This window comes from Solanum stenotomum, chromosome 11 (genome assembly GCF_019186545.1).
Source record: "Solanum stenotomum isolate F172 chromosome 11, ASM1918654v1, whole genome shotgun sequence".
Classification (NCBI taxonomy): domain Eukaryota; kingdom Viridiplantae; phylum Streptophyta; class Magnoliopsida; order Solanales; family Solanaceae; genus Solanum; species Solanum stenotomum.
In genome coordinates, this window is record NC_064292.1 from 34,506,517 (window position 1) to 34,522,293 (window position 15,777).

The 15,777-nt window shown below is 34.2% G+C and overlaps 1 protein-coding gene across 2 annotated transcripts; it reads right to left on the reverse strand.

The window, feature by feature from the left end:
- Nucleotides 1-405: 405 nt before the first annotated feature.
- LOC125843582 (agamous-like MADS-box protein AGL12) lies at nucleotides 406-15,062 on the reverse strand. 2 transcript variants are annotated; one of them, XM_049522722.1, is made up of 7 exons: nucleotides 14,729-15,062; nucleotides 14,425-14,506; nucleotides 13,502-13,563; nucleotides 1,319-1,418; nucleotides 1,169-1,210; nucleotides 774-815; nucleotides 406-664 (listed from the first exon to the last, which is right to left on the reverse strand). In XM_049522722.1, the coding sequence occupies exons 1-7, from the start codon at nucleotides 14,908-14,910 to the stop codon at nucleotides 572-574; spliced, it is 603 nt and encodes a 200-aa protein (XP_049378679.1). In that variant the 5' UTR covers nucleotides 14,911-15,062; the 3' UTR covers nucleotides 406-571. The 2 variants fall into 2 exon arrangements, with proteins under 2 accessions (XP_049378679.1, XP_049378678.1); XM_049522721.1 differs by having other exon boundaries at nucleotides 14,425-14,509; nucleotides 14,729-15,060.
- Between the last annotated feature and the right edge of the window lie 715 nt (nucleotides 15,063-15,777).

Sequence of the window (15,777 nt, forward strand, 5' to 3'; positions counted from 1 at the left end):
TAAATGGGGGTATGGGCTGTAATTACATATGAGAGAATGTACATGTATTTCAGGAATTACTTTGGATTTGAGTATGAACTTGCAATTGTTTTGAATTTTATTGCCTATTTATATAGTTTCCCCTAATTATAAATTAATAATTGATTCAAGTATTACTTAGCTTCCTAAATCAATGTATAATTTCTTTAGGAGTACTCTTTAGCTTGCAATAAACCAAGGAGGTGAAAAGTTTAATTTATTAAATAATATATATATATATATATGATAAATAGTATTGTAAATTGAATAATAAGTTCATTTAACCAATCAATAACAAAACAACGATTCATTTGAATAGCAAAACAAGGATTCAACTTAGAAATTATAAGATGACATATTTAATAAGTAGCACCATACTAGATAAGATACACTAAAGAGGCTCACACACTAAACATATTACCTAAATTGAACATAATAACATCCTTATATGTTCATGTCTCCAAAGTGAAATTACTCAATCATCATTATTACATCTCCTTACCAAATTACGTAGATGCTTCACAATAAGAATAGCTTATGTAGTGAGCATATGTTAGAACTGGAATATCTCATTTTGTACAGTTAGTGGGCATTGAAAGTCAGTCAAATTCTGTGTCATGTTAGTCACGGTGTATTGCTCATCTATCTGCAAAATACACAATGAAAATAATAATGTTTATGATGTATTATAAGTTAAAAAAAAGAGAAACAAAGAGTTTGAATATTTGGAATTCCAAATATCTTTGTTGTCTTACCTTATCCTGTAAATATTTGTTTGCAGCTTCCAGTATCCCTTCCTAATATAAACATGATAACATTTTTAGTAATTAAACTAAAGGTTGTAAGAAACAAGTACTACCACTAAATATTAAATCCTAATATGCTTAGAAACTTTACATCACGTTTGAAGATGTCGTGTCGCAAATAAAAACCCATAAATCTCATTATATTGGAACAAACTTCACTAATTATAATTACACGAGTAGAATTATACTACCTTCGTCCTAAGATAAGTGTTATCTTAGCTCATTTCACGCCCGTTAAGAAAAATAATAAATAGAATTGAAAGTACATCTTCTTCAATAGTAAACTTCTTTGTTCAACATATTATGCACTGTAAATGTAATATAAAAGCTGGATATTGCCTAACCTTATTCTTCAGCAGTTGGATCTCTTGAAACATAATATCCATCTACAAGATAGTTTTAGAAAATCAAACAACTCTCATTTCACATGAATAAAAGTACTAGAATAAATAATTTCAACGACAAAGTATATACTGCTTTGATGAAATTATTACCTTTGCTGAACGAATATGATACATCCAAATTTCTAGGTACTTTTCAAGTGAATGCAGTTCATCCAGTGTCATTGTTCCAGCGCCTCCCCCATACATGTAGCTAAGGAGACGTTTTTTTGATAATTAAACTTTATAGCATTATTGACGAACAAGAAGAACAGAAAGAGAAGAAACTAATAATTAGTTGAATGCATGGTACTTAAGTAACTAAACTTATACTCCAACATTCAATTCAAACATGGGTTTGATTATTCCCCGAAAGGTATCATTCTCTTTTTTGAGCCAATTTTTAAGGAACTTTGGATAGAGCTAGACGATAGATATTCTCAAACCAGTGGACAAAAAATTGTATGAGATTCAAAAGTAAATCAACAATAACACACAAGGAGTTATGTATATTACTAGCTACTAGATAAGGATGATGAAATTATGGAACCAACCGAGTACTTTGAGCCTCAAAAATCATTGCAACTGCACATGCATATGTGGAGCAAATGACAGTATGTCTAATTCAATTCCTTATTGAATTGAACAAATTATACACAGTGGGAAGAGGTAGGTATCCTAAAGAGAGAGTATTCTATGTCACAAACATCCTCCCTATTGATTCGAGAAGAGAAACAAAGAGAGTTTAATAAAATATTCAATCGATTGACAATGGAATTAACCTCATTGAATGAGAACACTTTCAATAATAAGAGTCCAATGGGAAAGATTTTTGGGATAAATTATTCCAGCAACATATCCGGGATACAATAATTAATTATTCAAGAAACAACAACAACTACACAGGAAACAATTACTATTCATAAAGTAGTAATAGTAGGAATGCCTTAACTAATGACTTTCATAAGAGGCATGGACACATGCACCAAGGACAAATGCTATAAATTGCATGGCTATCCCTATAGTAATTCTCACAATAGCAATTAAAACTACAAAGTAATCAAATTTGTAAGGGAACGAGTACTATGGCTAATACAGATGGTATATCAAGTGACATGATATTTACTCACCGGATTGGCACGGTGATGTATGTATCTATCTTCAGGAAGCTACGAGACATTCATAGGAAAATTATATTCTTTGATTCATTATCATATGAAATTAGTTATCTATTGATTTCATTCACTCACATGGTGGGAACGAGATCAGTTGCGATACAATATGATGCACCCACACCCACTGCTAGGGTCCTAATTCAGGGTCATGGTAGAGATAGGGCAGGTGTTATTTCTCCATCTCAGGGCCGTGCTAAAGAGATGTAACCTTAGCCTAAGATTGAGGATATGGATTTTCATATGGAAGGTTTGGGGATAGACCAGGTTCCACAGGGCTTCGTAGCGACTAGAGTTCTACTAAATACTATGTTGTGCATTATGAGTTTATTGGAGGGTATGGCTTAGACATGAGGTCTACCTATCACCCCCGATGGTTCACATACTAGAGTTGGGGTTCAACCCCGAGAGCTGGTACATGTTCAAGGCTTTCATACTCCGAAGGCACAGTCAGTTGCTGATGTGGCTCCTAGAATGGATGTTTTTCCAATATCACTTGTTATGGAAATACTTATGAAAATAGTTGAGGAGTAAAATATGTTTGATAGATTTGTTTGAATGGGTCTTCCTTGTTTCACTGGTGCACCTGCGAAGGATGCTTATGAGTTCTTGGTTAGATTTTAGGAGAGGTTCCATAACCTTGGTTTATTTGATTGAGTTACATGGTACATACTTCACTACTTAAATAATAGGACTTCACCTTCTATATTTTGGATTTAGTTTTTTGAGGCCTTCTTGGGGAAGTATTTGCTCGTAGTATGAGAGGGAGTCTGAGGGATCAATTTAATGATCTAGAGAAGGCTATTGTGAATGTTACTAAGTATAAGACTAGGTTACATGCCTTGGGTAGACATGCATTGAGGAGCATATTTACAAAGGAGGAGAGATTTAAGAAGTTTGTGAAGGGATTAATTAGTCCTCTCCATTTGTCTATCAAACATCTATTGACTATTAGCGCTACTTTTCAGGAAGTGATTGATCATGCTAAGAGTATTGAGTAGATTTGCCATAATGCCTATAAAGGCAATGACAAGAGGTTTGTAAACATGGTAGTTTTAGTAGTTCATCATCTAGGGCAAGGAATTCTTGGGAAGATGTCACGATTAACAAACTAGCATGCCCATTCAGCCTGTACTACAAAATTTCAATGGTAGTTATTCACACACCTATGGTTTAAGATAGATTTCTATGGGTTCTCGTTTTGGATTCACAAGCCATGACAAACATTTTAATTTGTCTCATCAGCCTATGTCAAGCAAATAATGTTTCGATTATGGTGAATTGGGACATTGCTAATGAGCGCTCTAGGAACAAGTTGAGTGGGGATTAATAGGGTTTATAGGTTAAGACCCATCTATTTCCAGCACCACTATCTAAAGGAGATTCAGATAGTAGGAAAGGTGGTTCTCAAAATGCTAAAGGTGGGGCTCATACTGATTTTGAAATATTTAATAGATGCACATTGTACGAGAGTGGGCATGGTCAATATTATATTTTTTCAGGTAGACTAGAGGTCGAGGCTTTAGATGCAATCAATATAGGTACTATTCGCTTTGTCATCTTTTAGTTTTGGTGCTATTTGATCCTGGTTCTAATTATTCATATGTGTCTACCTATTTTTCTATGCATCTGGTTATGATGTGTGATTCACTACCGTCCATATTCGTGTTTCAACCATATAGGTGATTCATTAGTAGTGGATCAAGTGTATCTATTTAGTGTTGTGAATATTTAGGGGTATGATACTTGGGTGGATCTCCTTATTCCTAATATAGTAGATTTTGATGTAATTTTAGGTACGAATTGACTATCTCCTTATCATGTTATCTTAGATTGTCATGCCAAGACCATTACTCTAATAATGCCTGGTATTCCTTAGTTAGTGTGGAAGGGTATGATTAGTCATGCCCCAAAAAAGGTGATTTTATTTTTAAAGGCGAAGAGAATGGTAGAGAAGGGTTGTTTGGCTTACTTAGAATACATTTGGGATACTAGTGTTGGTACTCCCTCATTTAAGTTTGCTCATGTGATGAGTTAGTTTGCGGAGGTATTTTCAACAGACTTACTAGGCATTCCACCAGGTCATGACATCAATTTTGGCATTGATTTATAGTCGAGCACTCAACCCATTTCCATTCCACCCTATATGATGACAATGTTAGAGTTAATAGAATAGTTGTAGGATTTGTTGAGTAATAGATTCATCAGACCTAATGTTTCCCCTTGGGTTGCTCCTAGTTTGTTTGTAAACAAGAAAGATAGTTCTACCCAGATGTGTATTGACAATTGGTACTTACATAAGTTGTTTATCAAGAACAATTATATGGTACCTCTCATTGATGACTTGTTTGATGAGCTTTAGGGTGCTTCCATGTTTTCAAAGGTTGATTTAATATCGGGCTACCATTAGTCAAAGATTCAAGCTTTAGACATTCTTAAGATTGCCTGTAAGACTCGTTTGGGACATTACTAATTCATAGTAATGTTTTTGGGTTGATTAATACCTTAGAGACATTTATGAGTTGATGAATGGGGTATTCCGACCACATTTAGATTCATTCATCATTTTGTTCATCGATGACATCTTGATCTATACTATGGATAGAGAGGAGCTACCCCTCTCATTATTTGAAGTTGGTAGTTGTAGTTTTCTCTTTGAAAATTTGGAGGCATTACCTCTATGGCGTTCATTGTGAGATCTTCGCCGATCATCGTAGCTACAATAAGAAGGATCTCAATTTTAGAAAACCTAGGTGGTTAGAGTTTCTCAAGGACTATGATATGATAAAAAAATTATCACTCGAATAAGGACAATGTGTTAGAGAATCCCTAGGGTAGGAAGGAAATAAGTATGGGTAGTCGTGCATTGTTGTTAGTTGAGGAGCATCCTTTGGCTTTGTACATTTAGTTATTAGCCAACCATTTGATGTGACTTGATATTTCGAGCATGAGAGGGTTCTTTCTAGTGTAGGCTTAGTCTATTCTCTTGGAGTTCATTATGGCTAAACAATTTGAGGATGAAAATTTAAGGTTGAGACAATGTGTTTAGGTATAAAGCTAGAGAGGTAGTATTAGATTCGGAGGGAGTTTTGAGTATTAAGGGTCGTGTTTGTGTTCCTAAAGTGTGTGACTTAACTAAATTGATTATGGATAAGACTCATAGTTGTAGGTGTTCTATCCATACAGGGGCAGCGAAGATGTATCATGATTTCAAGCAACATAATTAGTGGTGTAGGATGAAGATATGGCTATATTTGGCTTTTCCCTCTATGAGATGAGCCCAATACTGGAACGATGGATAAGAGAACTGTGTTGGCATAAATATTTCATGGAGTATGTGTGTCAGTGTTTAAATTGATAGCAAGTAAAAAATGGGCACCAAAAACCAAGTGAGCTGATTTATAGGATGCCAATACCCAAAAGGAAGTAAAAGTGGATAGCTATTGGTTTTTTGGTAGGATTACCACAAACTTCAAGGAAATTTGGTGGCATTTGGATAATTATTGATAGATTAGCCAAACTGTTCACTTGATACCAGTCCAAACTAGCTACAATTTGTAAAAGTTGGTGCAAATTTACATATGAGAGATCATTCATTTTCACAGTGTTCTTATTTCCATCATTTTATAGGGATACTCAATTCATATCTCATTTTTGGAGTTTGATGCAAAAGAATTTGGGTACCTGAGTTGAGCTTTGTACAATATTTCACCTATAGACGGATGGTCATCAGAGAGAACTATTCAAGTCCTTGAGGATATATTTTGGATTATGTCATTAATTTTTGAGGTCGTTGAGATTAGTTTTTTTCCCTTTAGCTGAGTTTGTGTATAATAATAACTTCCATTTTAGCATCCAAATGGCATCAGTTGAGACTTTGTATGATAAGAGATGTAGATCTCCGTTGGTTTGGTTCGATGCCTTCAATGTTAGGACTTTGGGTAGTAATATGTTCAGAGATTTTATGGAAAAAGTGAAGTTGATCCAAGAGTGGCTTTTGACAACTAAAGTAGGACAAAAAGATACAAATAAAATAGTTTGAGGTTTAGGGTTAATGATTAATGAGAAGGTTTTTCTCAAGGTATCACCTATGAAAGGTATTATGATTTTTGGAAAGAAGATCAAGCTTAGCCTGAGGTTTATTAGTCCTTTCGAGATCTTTCAGCGCATTAGTGAGGTTGCTTAGGAGTTAGTGAGGTTGCTTAGGAGTTAGACTTACCTCTAGGTCTTTCGGGTGTTCACCATGTGTTTTATGTGTCCATATAGAAGAAATATCATTCAAATAGTTCCCATGTGATTTAGTGAGACGTGTTGCAATTAGATTGGAATTTGACTTTTAAGGAGAAGCCTATAACTATATTGGATAAGCATAATAACTTCTGTGAAGGTTCAAAAGAATCATCTTGTGGAAAGGACCACATGAGATACTAAGTTAGACATGCAGAGTAGTCCAACTTCTTGAGCTTTCAAGTATGTCCTATCTCTTTATGTTCTATGTATGTTTTAGTAGTGGAGGATGTAAAAACCTTCAAGGTCATTTTGTGATTGTCACTTCATTTTTTCCCGATTAACCATCCCTATAAACTTGGATTGGTAATTATGACTTACGGGGATGTGTGGTCTGATTACCAAGGTGATCAAATGAGTATTGGAAGATTTTCTTTTTGCCTTTTAAGTCTGAGACTTTGGAAGTTTGACCAAAGTCAACATTTGAGGTTGTCAAGGTTAGGTCTGAGTTTTGATGATTCCACTAGGAGATTATTGGCCTAGATGGGGATTTAGTTTATTCCTTGAGGCTTTTGGGGTGGGGGGAGGGGGGATTGGTCGGTTGGTTGAATTTTGAAGTTTCCTTAAGTTTTGAGTTGATCTCGATCAACATTTGACCTAAATGGTCAGAGGATGTGTTTTAAGACTCATTTTGCACTAGTGGTTTGTGTTTAGGGCTTAGATAGAGTTTTGAGGGTTCATTCCGAGTTTAGAATGACTTTTGTTTTTGCTATGAGCTATCTGGTGTATCCCCTTCTTTTTATTCATGAAGATCCCACCGCATTCGCAAAGAAGGACCATGATGTCCCTCGCAATTGTGGGACCCTTGGTAATTTTTGTGAAAGAAGAGTTGTAGGACCATGTAACAATTTGCCTTTGCGTTTGCAAAGTGTTGAGTCAGGTCACATTCACGATCGTTATAGGTGCTCCGCATTCGTAAAGATATAAGTTATGGATTACTCTTTTTCAGACTTAGTTTGGGTGATGACTTATCATGTAAAGTGTGTTATTGGGTGGGCGATTTGTTGGGTTGAAGTACTTAATAAATTTTTTGAATTGTAAAGGCGATGAGTGGCTTGAGACTTGGAAATATTGATTCGTATATTTCATCTTGGACTGATTCATGCGTTATTTTATGTATGAGAGGTGATTTTCAATGAGAATACACGATTTGGAATGTAAATAAAATGAAAGAGAAAGTGTGGCCTATGGGAAAGAATGAGAAACTTTATTGATATTGAAGCTAGTAGCTTAGCTTGTGTCTTGAATTGATAATTTTATTGTATTCATATATGTTGCATGTGCATTCATATTCTAATCGTCCTCTTACATAATCATTCCTTTCATTGATCCTTGACTTGATTAAATGAAACCAATATTTTTATGAAAGAGAATTTTAGGCTTGATGGGATATTTTCTGGATAGGTATATGGACCTGGGAGTCCCCCATGAGTCCTACCTTACAATATTCCACTTTTGAGTGGGTGTATACTAGTAGGATCATTGTTCATTACATTGTTGGAATTAATGCATTCACACCTTAATGTTTAGTCTTCCAATATTGTCTCTTAGTTATTTCAAGAAGTCTTGTAGGATTTTGTAAGACATGGATCTAGTAAATTGTGATACATGTACCTAGTTATTTGTGCAAGACCTTTGATTTTACATTTTTATTATTATAAATAGAGATGTAATATATGATTCTAATCATCTTAAGTGGTCTTAAGTAGCCTATATAAAACTTGAGCATTCTATAAAGAAAGTATTCTCCTTCTATAAAATGAAAGAGAAAGTGTGGCCTACATGCAAAAATGAGAAACTTTATTGATATTGAAGCTCGTAGCTTGTGTCTTGAATTGAGAATTTCATTGTATTCATATATGTTGCATGTGCATTCATCTTCTAATCGTCCTCATTTATAATCATTCCTTTCATTGATCCTTGACTTGATTGAATGGAAACAATATTTTTATGAAAGAGAATTTTAGGCTCCATGGGATCTTTTCCGGATAGGTATATGGACCTCGAGAGTCCTCCATGAGTCCTTGTAACATCCCAAAAATTTCGAAGTTAAGACTCAAGTTTTTTCCCGAGTGATTCAAAATTTTCTTAGATGTTAAGGTCGCTAAAACTTCATAGCATAAAGTTGAGTTGGGAATTTTCCTTCCAATTAAATTTCTCTATGAGATTATTCTTTGGTAAACTTCAAATGACCATAACTTTCAGCACAAAATGTTTTAGATGGCCCATGATCTATCAAATCGAAGATCTATGAGTCTTCTTTCCAATGTCGTTGAGTTTGCAAAATTCCAAGTTCAAATGAAGGAGATATGCCCGTTGGAGTGCAGCCTGTCTAGTTAAGGCAATTCATCCGTTTTAAGGAGGGATATTTTAGTCTTTTCCTTACCCCCACAAGCCTAGCTCATTTTTCTTAATCTTTTAGGGGTCTAAAATGCTTGGAATCAGTTTTAGTCATTCCTAAGCACGCTTAGAATTTTTGAGAGGAGTTCAGGAGGAGAAAAGAAGAGTGTTCAAGATTTTTGTGAGCTTTGAGGATTTTCACCAAGAATTTAATTCTTTCAAGGTATGTAAGTTTTCATAGTGATGGGTTAGTTCACCTTCATGTCAATCATGATTTTTCTTATTGAATTTTTCCATGAGATTTCATGTATTGAGTTTTTGATGAGTTTCTTGAAGTTTTGTTCTTCATTCGTTATTAATAAAGATTGATGAGTTCTTGAGGTGAGGGTTTCGAGTTTGAGGGTTGTTCCTGAGGAAATTTGAGTAGATTTTTGTTTACTTATGTTGGGTATACGAATCTAAGAAAGTTTGGAAGAAAACAATCGATTCTAGGTGAATTAGAATAAAAAATTGAGAAAAAAAATTCGTTAGAATATTCTGGGAAGGGGTGGCGCGACGGGCCACAGATGCGGCAGAGGGGCTGGCGCGCCACGCTTGCAGTGCGTCAGTAATGGTGTCCTGGAGTTTAGGGGCTGGCACCCTGGAATGCGCCAGGGTCGCCTGCCCTCGTTCTTCTTTCGTTTTTCATCCCATCTGAGTTCTTTTAAAGCGTATCTTCACTATCTTCCTGATTTTAATTATCCAAAGTACATTCAATCATCAAGAGATCATATATATCATAAATCATAACCTTGAATTCATAATTCAAATTAAAGATAGAGTTAAGAGTAAATTTGAGGAAGTTCCTTGAGTCATTTAGAGAAGTCTTTACAATCTTTTAAAACTTGTTTTAAGATTTGAGTACTTGAGTATGATAATGAGAATGAGTTGTATTCATGAGTCTACATTGTTATTGAGATCTTTGAGTTGAGTCGTTCATGCCTATAATTCCTCATGAACATCATGAATTGAGCATCATTGATGAGGAGTCTATCGTTGAGTCATGAGTTCCGAGTTCTTGAGTCTTGAGTTCTGAGTACCGAGTTTCTATATTTCTATTAAGACCCCTAAGTTGAGTCGTTCATGTCCATAATTCCACATAAACCCTATGAGCTGAGTTATGAATTTTGAGAAGCTTTTTAAAGCCAACACTTGAGTTCTTAAACTGAGATTTGAGAAAGTAAAGATGAGTTTTGAGAAAAGAGTTTTTAAAACATGATTAGTATGACAATCGAGTATGTCATCAATGTATGAGCAGTATGATATTTAGATATACCATCAATATTTATGCAGTATGACTTCCCAAGTCATCAATGATCATATTTTAATATGATTTTGATATGTTTTTGAGAAAGAGTTTTCAAGTATGAGTTGAATATGAGTATAAGGGGACTATGTATTCCAAAATTATCAATTTTTGCATTGATAAAAGAGAAACTGAGATTTCTAAATGAGTTATGAGTTCAAAAGATATTTCAAGAGCAATTGCCTTTTTTAAGAGGGTGGTTTGATCAATTATCACAAACCACAGGACGAGTTATGTTTTTAAACATATGAGATAAGTATATATTATTGGGAGTAGTATTGAGTATCAATATGGGGATGAGTTTAGATAACTCAAAATCCTCATAAACCATGTTTGTCAACATGGGTAAAGGGTTAAACTTTTTAGATGATTCTTTATTACCTTTTAAGCATAGCTTAATGGATCCACTTTGTTGAGGATGTCCTATACCCCGGCAAGGTATAGGACAATTCTTGCAGCTTGGGAGAGATCTTGTATCATCACATAACTCACAGTGATGGTTGTCGGTTAGAGAATCTTCCAAATAAGTATAATGAGTTTATTATTATATTTTTATATACATTTGAGTTATTATCTACTGTTTTAAAAGCTTCATGTATATAGCATCTTTTATTGTTGCTTTCATTTTGAGTTTGAGTTGAGTATCTTGAGTTTGAGTTGAGTATCTCGAGTTGAGTTAAGTATCTTGAGTTTTAGTTGAGTATCTCGAGTTGAGTTAAGTATCTTGAGTTTGAGTTGAGTATCCTGAGTTGAGTTGAGTATCTTGAGTTTGAGTTGAGTATCTTGAGTTTGAGTTGAGTATCCAGAGTTGAGTTGAATATCCTTGAGTTGAGTTGAATATTCTTGAGTCGAGTTGAGTATTCTTGAGTCATAGTGAGTTGAGACAAGGTGATTATGTCTTCCTTATTTCAGTTTGAGATTATACTTACGTTGTAGAGTTCCCCTTACATGCTCGTACATTCTATGTACTGACGCCATTTGGCCTGCATCGTTTCATTATGCAGTTACAGGTATTCAGGATCATCAACGGGCGTTTCGTTGAGGTCACGTGATATTCCAGTCAGCTTTGGTGAGCCTTCTTATATTCTGGAGGCTTCATCTTTACCTTACAGTTAGTAGTTTTGAGATGTCGTGGGTCTTGTCCCAATATCTTTCTGTAATAGTAGAGGCTTCATAGATAGACAAAGTTGAGAAGTTTTCTCTATTTACTTTCTTTTGAATATTGTACAGACTTTTTAAAAGGTTGAGTATTTGAGTTCAATGAAATTTAATTTCAGTTTTAAGCTTATGTATGGTTGAGTTAGTCTTACGCTTGTAGTCAGCTAGGATGAGGGTTTGCTTGGGGACCAACAATGATTTTCGAGTGTCAGCCACATCCAGGGTGTAGATTCGGTCCGTGACAAGTCCTACCTTACAATATTCCACTTTTGAGTGGGTGTATACTGGTAGGATCATTGTTCATTGCATTGCATTGAATTTCATGAACTATGGTCGTGTATTCTATCTCAGGAGTATATTAAACTGTTGGGGAATTTTCTGCGGGTAAAATTTAGTATTCTTTATTCGATATCGTAATTGCTTAAGCTCGGTCGACCTATAATGTCTACTAAGTACTGGTGATTTGTACTGACCCTACATTTTTTGTATCTTTTCTGGTGCAAATCCCTGCACGAGTTAGCAGCGGTGATTTGGATTCATTCGAGGTCTATCTAGTTAGATTCATGGTGAGCTCCAGCCTCTGGAGACTTACCCATTTCCCTCTCTATCTTCATTTATTTTTCATTTATACTTTTGACAATGACGTATGGAATTTTATTAATTAGCTCATGTACACGTGACACTGAGGTTTTGGAAATTTATCGAGTGTATATTCGTTTATATAGATATAATGAGAGTTTGCAGTATGATTTAATTTGGAGTTATTAGATGTTTCCTTACTCTACTTTCCGTTTTCATTTACTTTCTTAATTTGTATGACAATTGGTTTACTTAGTATGATTGGATTGGGTAGGTGTCACAACGACTCCCAATTTTGAGTCGTTACAATTAGATACACTCACACCATGATTATACAGTAATTTATAAGAAATCTACCTTGCTGATGGTGTTTGTAGCTATATATGTTAATGATGTCATATTAACAAGGACAAACACAACAGAAGTCACACAACTGAAAATCTATTTGCACAACACATTCAAAATCAAGGATCTTGGCAAACTACACTACTTTTTGGGGCTAGAGATACTTAGCATAGATTGAGGGGTTATCATTTCACAGAGAAAGTTTGTTTGGGATGTTTTAAAGGAATATGATTGCCTCAACTACCACCCCTCTCATTCTTAAGCTAAGGGACAATCCTGTTAGTTGAAAATCAAAGAAACAACATACATACAATCTCTTTGTCCTCAACAGAAGTAGAGTATATATAGGTCATTGAGAAAGGTGGTAGGTGACTTGGTCTGGCTTCACAGTTTGTTTACTCAATTGACCATTTCATTGTTGTTTATTGTGATAGCCAATCGACCAGACACATAGCTCACTATCCTGTTTTTCATAAACGCATTAAAATGTTGATTGTCACTTTCTTAGGAAGTAAGTTTCACGAGGGGCTCATTTCACTCCATCACATCTCCACCACTAAAATTCTCACTGGTGTCAAGCACACTACTCAGAGGCTGAACCATGATTAGGTGTTTGGGGGTTCTAAATTTTAGGACAGAAGAGAAAAATATTGCAAAGCATGTTGATACTGGGGTTCGAACCCACAACACTAGTGTGAAAATCATTTTCACCGCCCATTCTTACAACTGATCAGTAGTCAATCATTCTTATTAATGGGTATATGTATGTATTTAATTTTCTAATACAAAATACCAGGTCTACGGAAAAGCTAGTGGTTCGTCCGAACCCACGAACCCCCACATAGCTCCATCTCTTGTTGTACTGGTATTAAATGTTAGGCAATTAATATCTTTTCTGTTTTATCGTAGTTGGCGCTAGTTATCAAGGCACCATAGGAGATTGTATATAATATTTTGTTAATGAAGAGAAGGCTTGTGTCATTTTATCGTTCTCAACATTTTTGTTTGGTAGGTTCAATGTTATCTACAAAGAAAAATTAGTTAGATAGATCAGAAATGATAAATATATACCTTAAGCCTTTCTGGAGTACGTCAATCTCATTCTTCAGCATGTTGATCTCCTCTTTTGGGTCCTAAAGAACATAATTTCGTTCATTACTGTAACATATAAGAAAAAACTATTGTCTATTTGTATTTTTTATTATTTCTAAATACAACTTCCTAGCATAAAAGCAATTTTTCATTTAGACAACGTAGTACTAATCATCATAAGTTAAGTGCATCAACTCTTTATTTTGTTGATAAAAACTATAATTAAAAAATAACTACACCTATTTATTTTTAGTTCTCCTTTCCCTCAGAACCAAGATCTTTTTTTCTTTGTAGAGGGTACCTTTTTATGAGTAGATAGTTTCCAAGTCAAAAAGCAAGAAATGCAAAGGAAGGGCTCATATCACTTATTACCAATATATATAAATATAAATAAAATAAATAAATTAATATACTTTCCAGTTAATAATGCAATTATATATTCCAAAGCATGAAGCATCCCGTGCAGTACTTTTGTCTGTAAAAAGTGAGTATAATCCTTAATTAATTTTTGTTGTCTTCCCTATTCGACTGAATATATTATATCTTGTTGTGATTCTCACTTTCCATGTGTCATGCATGCAATAATATATCACTACAAACAGCATCTGATGCTAAAATTGACATTACAACGAGACTTTAATTGCTATAGGAAAAAATATTTATTTACACAATTAAATTAATATATATATATATATATATATATATATATATATAGGAAATTCTCTATAATAAATAGTAGTAACGTTACATCATAAATAATATTTTTAATAGCAATTAATTATCGCATATAATGATATTGAATTTAATGTCAGTAAATGTTTTAACACTTTTTGTTAATGTGTATATTTATCCCATGTATAACATGTTATTAAACTATACTGTTAAAGAAAAAAAAGATTTACCAGAGCTTGTGTATCTTTGGCTACCTCAGCCACCCCAACTCCCTTGGTTGACTTGAGGTACCTCTCAATCAGCCCTTGCATGCTTCTTCCATCATAAAACACAAAAATGAATAACGGGAAAGAAAAAAGAAAAAAGAAAAAAAACTTAAGAACAAAATCTAAGGTTTTAAGATATTTATAGAAATAACTTTCTTATATATAAGGTATATATAGTATTACGGATAACTTGATAACTGTAAAGTAATAGAGTATTATGGATGATTAAGCTATATTTGTAGGTAATCAGAGAAAAAAGAATGTTTACCCTTTAGTAGCGAGTTCATAGAGCTTTCCATGAGCGGAGAAAATGAAAAGACCAATTTCAGCATCGCACAAAACGGACAGCTCCTTCGCCTTCTTAAGAAGGCCTGCTCGGCGTTTGCAGAAAGTGACCTGTCGATGAACGGGGTTCTCTATCCTCTTCATTTGAACCTTACCACGAGCCATTTAATTGAGTGTTGGCTGCTTTTTGGCAGACAACCTCCCACTAGTTTGAACTAGCTTCGAGGTTGTTGCACTACTCTTCTTCTCAACTACCTGAACCTTACTTTACTTGCTTACCACAACTTCTCTCTTTCTTCCTTTCTATCAACATTTTATACTTCCCATTTTCATTCTAATTCTACCTTTTCCATACACTTGCTATTAAAATAAACACTAGCCCACCTTTAATTTCCACCTCACTACGAATCTTACCTTTTCATTTCTATATCTTATTTTGTATTCTAATTTATATGACTTACTTTCCTTTTTTAGTCAATCCCAAAAAAATATATATATAAATAAAATTTTAATTTTAAAATATTCATTTACCTTTAATAAAATAATTTATAGTCACAAATTTCTATCATTCATTTTTTATCACAAGTTTTAAAAGTCTTTATTTCTTTTTTAAACTCTGTATCAAGTCAAATTACCTCACATAAAATGAGACATAGGATATAATTACTATTCTATTTTTTTTAATCCTTTACCGCATACCTAAGCTATATATTCGTTGCCAAGTGGCTTAATGACACCTGGTCAATCTTCATGTTATTAATTTTGTTGCTTAGTTAAAGACAACACACATCTTTTGTACTGATGATGGTGGAGTTCATATTAATTACTTCTTCATCTTTAATCGAACGTTTTTCGACTTTTTTGGGAGGTTTTACCCTTCAATATGAAAACAAATTTCGATTTAGTCAGACTCCAATATGGATACTGGCAAGGGCAGACCTACGTGGATTTTATTACAAAGTATATATAAGGTAAAATTTTATATTTATGTAGATATATTAATTTTGAACCCCCTTATGAACAAGAAGCAAG